The 9,810-nt window shown below is 46.8% G+C and overlaps 1 protein-coding gene across 2 annotated transcripts in view; it reads right to left on the bottom strand.

Annotated features, from left to right (window-relative positions):
- Nucleotides 1-1,573: 1,573 nt before the first annotated feature.
- Nucleotides 1,574-9,810, bottom strand: part of RELCH (RAB11 binding and LisH domain, coiled-coil and HEAT repeat containing) — a 447,561-nt gene continuing 439,324 nt past the window's right edge. For both annotated transcript variants that reach the window (XM_030203226.1, XM_030203234.1), the window contains exon 29: nt 1,574-2,631. In XM_030203226.1, coding sequence (XP_030059086.1) covers nt 2,511-2,631 — 121 coding nt within the window. In that variant the 3' untranslated portion in view covers nt 1,574-2,510. The remainder of the gene's footprint in view (nt 2,632-9,810) is intronic.

Below are 9,810 nucleotides of genomic sequence, written 5' to 3'. Positions count from 1 at the left end.
GCATGCAATGAAATACAAAGTAGTAAATTTAAAATGAATCGGAGAAAAGTTTTCTTCACTCAACGTGTAATTAAACTCTGCAATTCGTTGCCAGAGAATGTGGTAAAGGCGGTTAGCTTAGCGGGGTTTTAAAAGGGTCTAGACAGCTCCTAAAGGAAAAGTCCATAGACCATTATTAAATTGACTTGAGAAAATCCACTGCTTATTTCTGAGATAAGCATCGTAAGATGTATTGAGCTTTTCTGGGATCTTGCCAGGTATTTGTGACCTAGATTGGCCACTATTGTAAACAGGATACTGAGTTTCATGGACCTTTGGTCTGTCTCAGTGTGGCAATACTTATGTACTTATCACTATTTGGCTGCCAAATTATTTAGATTGCTCTATTCAACAATCCTTGCACAAGACCATTAATCTATCTCATGGTGACTGAATATTTTATAACTCTTTTTTTTGCAAGCATAGGGAAGGATATGATTCTTAGTATCCTGGTTAACTTTTGAATTTCTCAGAAGAAAAGCCCCATTTTAATATTGTGAGTGATGTACAAATAAGCAAGGGAGGGGGGAGGGATAAGGAACTTCAGATAGGGTACCATAATAATCATAACATACAATGTGATGTTAGTGAACTTAATATCTTACTTAGATGAATGCTATTTACCGCTCATTTTGACAAAGCAGACAAATATTTAAGGTACAGAGTCTGCAGTTTGTGGGATTGAGGGGAGAAAAAGTTACAAAAATACTGGTGACACAAGTTACTGTCCTATTTGCAAAAGAAAGTTGTGTTTATTGATTTGTCAATTGTTAGATTTTAAGGCTATTGGATCATCAATAAAAAAAGTTGAAACATAATATTGTGAGTGATGCATTTTTTTTCTTAATTTGGCAGTATTATACTACTTTGCATGGTGTCTTATTCCATTGGTCCCAGGTCCACGGAATGCTTTGGAAAACAAAGCTTGTTTGGCTGACAAACACCCTCTTTCACAAAAATGATTAAAACCAAGTTGTTGATTTTTTTTATAAATCTGACAATCTGTTTTTATTCTTTGAGTTTTATTTTTTAATTCTAAATTCTATCTTCCTTCTGATTTATTTTATGCCAAATGTATTAGAGTTACATATCAACATAAGAATAGCCATACTGGGTCAGACCAATGGTTCATCTAGCCCAGTATCCTTCTTCCAACAGTTGCCAAAGCAGACCACCATATGCCTGTTTTGCTATTTTTACTACATACCTCAATAAACACCCACTGAGAACAGGAATAGCATACGTCTAACAGAAAGGAACTCCTAACCCCTACTCACTTGTTCAGTACCCATGTTTCATCATTCCCACCTTAGTAATTCCCTCATCCCTTGTCCTGTTTGTCTGCCCTAATTAGATTGTAAGCTCTGTAAAGCAGGGACTGTCTCTTCATGTCCAGTGTACAGCGCTGCGTACGTCTAAGTACTGCTATAGAAATGATGTGTAGTAGTAGTAGAAGATGCTTTGTCACAACAGTATTCCATTATAAAATAAGGCAGCTTTAATTTTTTTAATGGAAACATATTCAGTAACATGGGCAATTCATTGATTCATGAATATATCCATCATACCAAAGAAAGAACTACTCAATTAGCAGCCAAGGTCTGACTTCCAAATAATTCTTCCACTGGCTTTAAACCTTCCCACCACAGAGCATTTGCTAACCCAGGGACAAATACGCCAGTTATTTTATTTCCCCAAATGCTGCAGTGCTTTCTTTTTTCCAAGAAGCTGACTAATGTTACAAGTTTCTGATAAGTCACATGGCTGTTCTGTTTTATTTATTTTTATGGGATATTTTGCAATGCTATCTACTAAACGTGTAAAGAAAGCTCTAAACTTACGTCCCCTCCCCCTCATCTTCCACTCACTATAGGGTTTTTTTTTTGCATTCTTAAAATTCACAGAACTTTATCAGTGAAAATACAATCAGTTCAGTGTCATGCTGCGATTTCTCTACAGCGCCCTACTCTATTTACAAATAAGAGGTCACAGTCAAAAGGTAATGTTGGAGGGCTCTCCCTCCTTCCTTTTGCTGTACAATAAAATTGATTCCTCCATGATTTAAATACATAAGCAATTTTTACTTTTATTACTTTATGACAATGACATCAAATTTACATTTTTAAAGTACCATTATAATTGCACAAGTTATAATACAGTTAACGGTTGATATTCCCTCAGAAAATATGATAATTCTTTTTTTACTTTAGAAAAAAAATTATAATGTAAAGACAACACAAAACATGGACTTGGAACAGATGACATATTCTGCATTGTATTAACCACAGGTATAACCCAAAATTTAAACAGACACGGCAATAATCAGATGAAGTGCAAATATCTTTGGAGGTTAGAATAAAATATACTACATGAACATAAAACAGAGAAAATAAAAAGGCAAGTACTTCAAGTACAAGGAACCGCCAAGGAATCACTTTAGTGTTCATTTATTGTCCATTCTGTAGTCAAGATTATTTCTTCCTCTGAAAAACATTGGCCAGCATGGCACCTGATGTAGTCAGTTGGCCCATTTTGTTCAAAAACTTGGTCTTTGTGTCTTCACTCACAAGGCTTGCAGCGATAGACATTGAGCTGCAAAAAATTCAGAAGATGAAATATATTCATGGGGTTGTCATTATTTATTTTAAAGAAAAGAAACAGAAAAGAACACTTGAACTTGAAAGAATATTAAAAACCTCAAATTCATGAACAAATACTCGGCTGAAAAGTGGACACTCCCTAATTGTTTCTCTTTGTGTGTTCACACAGTTAAAACACTGTGTGCTCTTCACCTCTAATACTCACAGCCCAAGTAATCAAGCCTCTACAATTGTTCCATCACAGACAATGGAACCTTAGAAAAGAAGAGGAAGCACCATTTTTGTAATTTTACACTTTACCAGAAAACCGCCCATGCTAATCTGGAGATCATTACAAAAAAATCTTATTTGCAGACCTGCAAACCAAGGGGCCCTTTTATTAAAGCTTAGTGCACTCTAAAATGCTAAGAAGCCCATGTTATACCTACGGGCTTCTCAGCATTTAGAGTGCACTAAGCAAATTTAGGCTGTTGGATAAAGGTGTGTACATTTGACAACCTACTTTGCACTTGCCAGTTGCTTCGAAAGTGGACATAATATATAAATGTGAATTTCACAATTGTCATACACAATTTCACTGCCTCTACCTAACCCGGTTTCTTGTTCTTCACAGGTAAAAGCAATTGTGTTGTTGGCAATGGAGGGAGGAGAACGATTTTCAAACATCCTTTTCATGTAGGTAAATATCTTTTAAATCCATACAAAATTGTGACAGTTACGCTAAGAGCATAAGATGAGTAAGGCAGAATCAAAACCAATGGCGTATTGTGGCTCACATTCTGTTTCTGGGACTAGCCAATTCATCTTACCGGGGCGGGGGAGAAGGTTGATGCCAAACCATAAATGTACTTCTTACTGCTTACTACCAGTTATTAGCTGTGCCCTTGCTAATTTTAACTGGCAAGTAATGGTTAATGGACTTTTCTCCAGGAACTTGTCTACGCTCCTTTTAAATTCCAGTTATATGAGATGCCTTAATCATATCAACCAGCAACAAATTCCATACCTTAATAACATGATGAAAGAAAAAAAAAACAACTCGGTCCAATTTGTTTAAGATCTGCTGTTAGTTTCATAGCGTTCTGCTATATCTATATAATATTTGAAAGGGTTAACAGTAGGGTTGCATTTTTGAAGGTTGTGAAAAATGTAAGGCTGCTTATAGCTATTCTGCATACTGTTTTAGATTCTTTAATTTCTAATTTTCAGTTTGTATTTTGCATTTCTTATCTTTTCATTACTTTTTATTCTTTAATTTTTTTAGGGCTGCATTTTGATTAAATATTTGTAATCATGATTAATTGTGCAATTAACAGTATATTATTTATTGATTTTTGTTCCCACTGCATCTCCTTGTGATTCAGGGCAATGGAGGTTTGGGGCCCCTTTTAGTAAGCTGCATAAGCGTCTATGCGCGCCAAAACAGACTTACCGGTTGACTACCACATGGCTCTTGCGGTAATTTCATTTTTGGCATGCGTAGCAGACATGCACTGTGGCACCTGACACGCTTAGGTCATTACTGCCCAAATTCTTTACCACTAGGTCTATGGCTGGCGGTAAGGTCTGAGACCCAAAATGGATGCATGACAATTTTGATTTTAACGCTGAAAAATAATTCTGTGCGTGCGCAAAACCCACGCCTACACTACCGCAGGCCACTTCTTACCACGGCTTAGTAAAAGGACCCCTAAGTGACTTGCCTAGAGCCACAAGGAGCTGCAGTGGGAATAAAAATAAACAAACAAACATATCTTTAATCAATAGAAATAAAACATGAAAAAGAAAATAAGATGATACCTTTTTTATTGGACATAACTTAGTATATTCCTTGATTAGCTTTTGAAGGTGAAGGGCAACCTTCGAAAGCTAATCAAGAAATGTTTTAAGTTATGTCCAATAAAGCGAATGCTACATACCTGTAGAAGGTATTCTCCGAGGACAGCAGGCTGATTGTTCTCACTGATGGGTTGACGTCCTCGGCAGCCCCCTCCATCGGAAAGTTTACTAGCAAAGGCCTTTGCTAGTCCTCGCGCGCCCATGCGCACCGCGCATGCGCGGCCGTCTTCCCGCCCGAAACCGGCTCGAGCCGGCCAGTCCAGTATGTAGCAAAACAATACACTTCAAGGGAAGACTCAACTCCAAAGGGGAGGCGGGCGGGTTTGTGAGAACAATCAGCCTGCTGTCCTCGGAGAATACCTTCTACAGGTATGTAGCATTCGCTTTCTCCGAGGACAAGCAGGCTGCTTGTTCTCACTGATGGGGTATCCCTAGCCCCCAGGCTCACTCAAAACAACAACCATGGTCAATTGGGCCTCGCAACGGCGAGGACATAACTGAGATTGACCTAAAGAATTACCAACTAACTGAGAGTGCAGCCTGGAACAGAACAAACAGGGCCCTCGGGGGGTGGAGTTGGATCCTAAAGCCCAAACAGGTTCTGAAGAACTGACTGCCCGAACCGACTGTCGCGTCGGGTATCCTGCTGCAGGCAGTAATGAGATGTGAATGTGTGGACAGATGACCACGTCGCAGCTTTGCAAATTTCTTCAATGGAGGCTGACTTCAAGTGGGCTACCGACGCAGCCATGGCTCTAACATTATGAGCCGTGACATGACCCTCAAGAGCCAGCCCCGCCTGGGCGTAAGTGAAGGAAATGCAATCTGCTAGCCAATTGGATATGGTGCGTTTCCCTACAGCCACTCCCCTCCTATTGGGATCAAAAGAAACAAACAATTGGGCGGACTGTCTGTGGGGCTGTGTCCGCTCCAGGTAGAAGGCCAATGCTCTCTTGCAGTCCAATGTGTGCAGCTGATGTTCAGCAGGGCAGGAATGAGGACGGGGAAAGAATGTTGGCAAGACAATTGACTGGTTCAGATGGAACAACGACACGACCTTTGGCAAGAACTTAGGGTGAGTGCGGAGGACTACTCTGTTATGATGAAATTTGGTGTAAGGGGCCTGGGCTACCAGGGCCTGAAGCTCACTGACTCTACGAGCTGAAGTAACTGCCACCAAGAAAATGACCTTCCAGGTCAAGTACTTCAGATGGCAGGAATTCAGTGGCTCAAAAGGAGGTTTCATCAGCTGGGTGAGAACGACATTGAGATCCCATGACACTGTAGGAGGCTTGACAGGGGGCTTTGACAAAAGCAAACCTCTCATGAAGCGAACAACTAAAGGCTGTCCTGAGATCGGCTTACCTTCCACACGGTAATGGTATGCACTGATTGCACTAAGGTGAACTCTTACAGAGTTGGTCTTGAGGCCAGACTCAGACAAGTGCAGAAGGTATTCAAGCAGGGTCTGTGTAGGACAAGAGCGAGGATCTAGGGCCTTGCTGTCACACCAGACGGCAAACCTCCTCCAATGGAAGAAGTAACTTCTCTTAGTGGAGTCTTTCCTGGAAGCAAGCAAGATGCGGGAGACACCCTCTGACAGACCCAAAGAGGCAAAGTCTACGCCCTCAACATCCAGGCCGTGAGAGCCAGAGACTGGAGGTTGGGATGCAGAAGCGCCCCCTCGTCCTGTGTGATGAGGGTCGGAAAACACTCCAATCTCCACGGTTCTTCGGAGGATAACTCCAGAAGAAGGGGGAACCAGATCTGATGCGGCCAAAAAGGAGCAATCAGAATCATGGTGCCTCGGTCTTGCTTGAGTTTCAACAAAGTCTTCCCCACCAGAGGGATGGGAGGATAAGCATACAGCAGGCCCTCCCCCCAATCCAGGAGGAAGGCATCCGATGCTAGTCTGCCGGAGGCCTGAAGCCTGGAACAGAACTGAGGGACTTTGTGGTTCGCTCGAGATGCGAAGAGATCCACCAAGGGGGTGCCCCACGCTTGGAAGATCTGTCGCACTACCCTGGAACTGAGCGACCACTCGTGAGGTTGCATAATCCTGCTCAACCTGTCGGCCAGACTGTTGTTTACGCCTGCCAGATATGTGGCTTGGAGCACCATGCCGAGACGGCGAGCCCAGAGCCACATGCTGACGGCTTCCTGACACAGGGGGCGAGATCCGGTGCCCCCCTGCTTGTTGACATAGTACATGGCAACCTGGTTGTCTGTCTGAATTTGGATAATTTGGTGGGACAGCCGATCTCTGAAAGCCTTCAGAGCGTTCCAGATCGCTCGCAACTCCAGAAGATTGATCTGTAGATCGCGTTCTTGGAGGGACCAACTTCCTTGGGTGTGAAGCCCATCGACATGAGCTCCCCATCCCAGGAGAGACGCATCCGTGGTCAGCACTTTTTGCGGCTGAGGAATTTGGAAGGGACGTCCCAGAGTCAAATTGGAGCAAATCGTCCACCAATACAGGGATTTGAGAAAACTCGTGGACAGGTGGATCACGTCCTCTAGTCCCCCAGCGGCCTGATACCACTGGGAGGCTAGGGTCCATTGAGCAGATCGCATGTGAAGGCGGGCCATGGGAGTCACATGAACTGTGGAGGCCATGTGGCCCAGCAATCTCAACATCTGCCGAGCTGTGATCTGCTGGGACGCACGCACCCGCGAGACGAGGGACAACAAGTTGTTGGCTCTCGCCTCTGGGAGATAGGCGCGAGCAGTCCGAGAATCCAGCAGGGCTCCTATGAATTCGAGTTTCTGCACTGGGAGAAGATGGGACTTTGGGTAATTTATCACAAACCCCAGTAGCTCCAGGAGGCGAATAGTCATCTGCATGGACTGCAGGGCTCCTGCCTCGGATGTGTTCTTCACCAGCCAATCGTCGAGATATGGGAACACGTGCACCCCCAGCCTGCGAAGTGCCGCTGCTACCACAGCTAGGCACTTCGTGAACACCCTGGGAGCAGAGGCGAGCCCAAAGGGTAGCACACAGTACTGGAAGTGGCGTGTGCCCAACTGAAATCGCAGATACTGTCTGTGAGCTGGCAGTATCGGGATGTGTGTGTAGGCATCCTTCAAGTCCAGAGAGCATAGCCAATCGTTTTGCTTAATCATGGGGAGAAGGGTGCCCAGGGAAAGCATCCTGAACTTTTCTTTTATGAGATATTTGTTCAGGGCCCTTAGGTCTAGGATGGGACGCATCCCCCCTGTTTTCTTTTCTACAAGGAAGTACCTGGAATAGAATCCCAGCCCTTCTTGCCCGGATGGCACGGGCTCGACCGCATTGGCGCTGAGAAGGGCGGAGAGTTCCTCTGCAAGTACCTGCTTGTGCTGGAAGCTGTAAGACTGAGCTCCCGGTGGACAATTTGGAGGTTTTGAGGCCAAATTGAGGGTGTATCCTTGCCGGACTATTTGCAGAACCCACTGGTCGGAGGTTATGAGAGGCCACCTTTGGTGAAAAGCTTTCAACCTCCCCCCGACCGGCAGGTCGCCGGCACTGACACTTGGATGTCGGCTATGCTCTGCTGGAGCCAGTCAAAAGCTCGCCCCTTGCTTTTGCTGGGGAGCCGCGGGGCCTTGCTGAGGCGCACGCTGCTGACGAGAGCGAGCGCGCTGGGGCTTAGCCTGGGCCGCAGGCTGTCGGGAAGGAGGATTGTACCTACGCTTACCAGAAGCATAGGGACCAGTCTTCCTTCCCCCGAAAAATCTTCTACCTGTAGAGGTAGAGGCTGAAGGCTGCCGGCGGGAGAACTTGTCGAATGCGGTGTCCCGCTGGTGGAGAGACTCTACCACCTGCTCGACTTTTTCTTCAAAAATGTTGTCCGCACGGCAAGGCGAGTCCGCAATCCGCTGCTGGAGTCTATTCTCCAGGTCGGCGGCACGCAGCCATGAGAGCCTGCGCATCACCACACCTTGAGCAGCGGCCCTGGACGCAACATCAAAAGTGTCATAAACTCCTCTGTCCAGGAATTTTCTGCACGCCTTCAGCTGCCTGACCACCTCCTGAAAAGGCTTGGCTTGCTCAGGGGGAAGAGCATCAACCAAGCCCGCCAACTGCCGCACATTGTTCCGCATGTGTATGCTCGTGTAGAGCTGGTAAGACTGGATCTTGGCCACGAGCATAGAAGAATGGTAGGCCTTCCTCCCAAAGGAGTCTAAGGTTCTAGGGTCTTTGCCCGGGGGCGCCGAAGCATGCTCCCTAGAACTCTTAGCCTTCTTTAGGGCCAAATCCACAACTCCAGAGTCATGAGGCAACTGGGTGCGCATCAGCTCTGGGTCCCCATGGATCCGGTACTGGGACTCGATCTTCTTGGGAATGTGGGGATTACTTAGTGGCTTGGTCCAGTTCGCAAGCAATGTCTTTTTCAGGACATGGTGCAAGGGAACAGTGGACGCTTCCTTAGGTGGAGAAGGATAGTCCAGGAGCTCAAACATTTCAGCCCTGGGCTCGTCCTCCACAACCACCGGGAAGGGGATGGCCGTAGACATCTCCCGGACAAAGGAAGCAAAAGACAGACTCTCGGGAGGAGAAAGCTGTCTTTCAGGAGAGGGAGTAGGATCAGAAGGAAGACCCTCAGACTCCTCGTCAGAGAAATATCTGGGGTCCTCCTCTTCCTCCCACGAGGCCTCACCCTCGGTGTCAGACACATGTTCACGGACCTGTGTCTGCAACCTCGCCCTGCTCGACTCGGTGGAACCCCGTCCACGGTGGGGGCGTCGAGAGGTAGACTCCCTCGCCCGCATCGGCGAAGCTCCCTCCGCCGACGTAGTCGGGGAGCCTTCCTGGGAGGTGGCCGCGGTCGGCACCGCACGCGGTACTGACGTCGGGGACCTCAACCTGGGCGATGGGCCAGCCGGCGCCACGCTCGACGGTACCGGAGGCGCAAGCACCGCCGGTACTGGAGGGGTAGGGCGCAACAGCTCTCCTAGAATCTCTGGGAGAACGGCCCGGAGGCTCTCGTTTAGAGCGGCTGCAGAGAAAGGCTGAGAGGTCGATGCAGGCGTCGACGCCAGAACCTGTTCCGGGCGAGGAGGCTGTTCCGGGCTGTCCAGAGTGGAGCGCATCGACACCTCCTGAACAGAGGGTGAGCGGTCCTCTCGGTGCCGATGCCTGCTGGGTGCCGAATCCCTCGGCGACCCAGAGCTCTCGGTGCCGACGCGGGGAGGAGACCGGTGTCGATGCTTCTTCGACTTCTTCCGAAGCATGTCACCGGAGCTCCCCGGCACCGACGAGGAGGACGTAGAATCCATCCGTCGCTTCCTCAGGGCCGAGACCGAAGAGGGTCGATCCCGGGGGGGCTGTACCGCAGGAGCCCTCAGGGTA

Source organism: Microcaecilia unicolor, chromosome 1, assembly GCF_901765095.1.
Source record: "Microcaecilia unicolor chromosome 1, aMicUni1.1, whole genome shotgun sequence".
Classification (NCBI taxonomy): Eukaryota; Metazoa; Chordata; class Amphibia; order Gymnophiona; family Siphonopidae; genus Microcaecilia; species Microcaecilia unicolor.
Note: the sequence above shows the minus strand (reverse complement) of the source record. Positions and strands in the feature narration are given on the sequence as shown.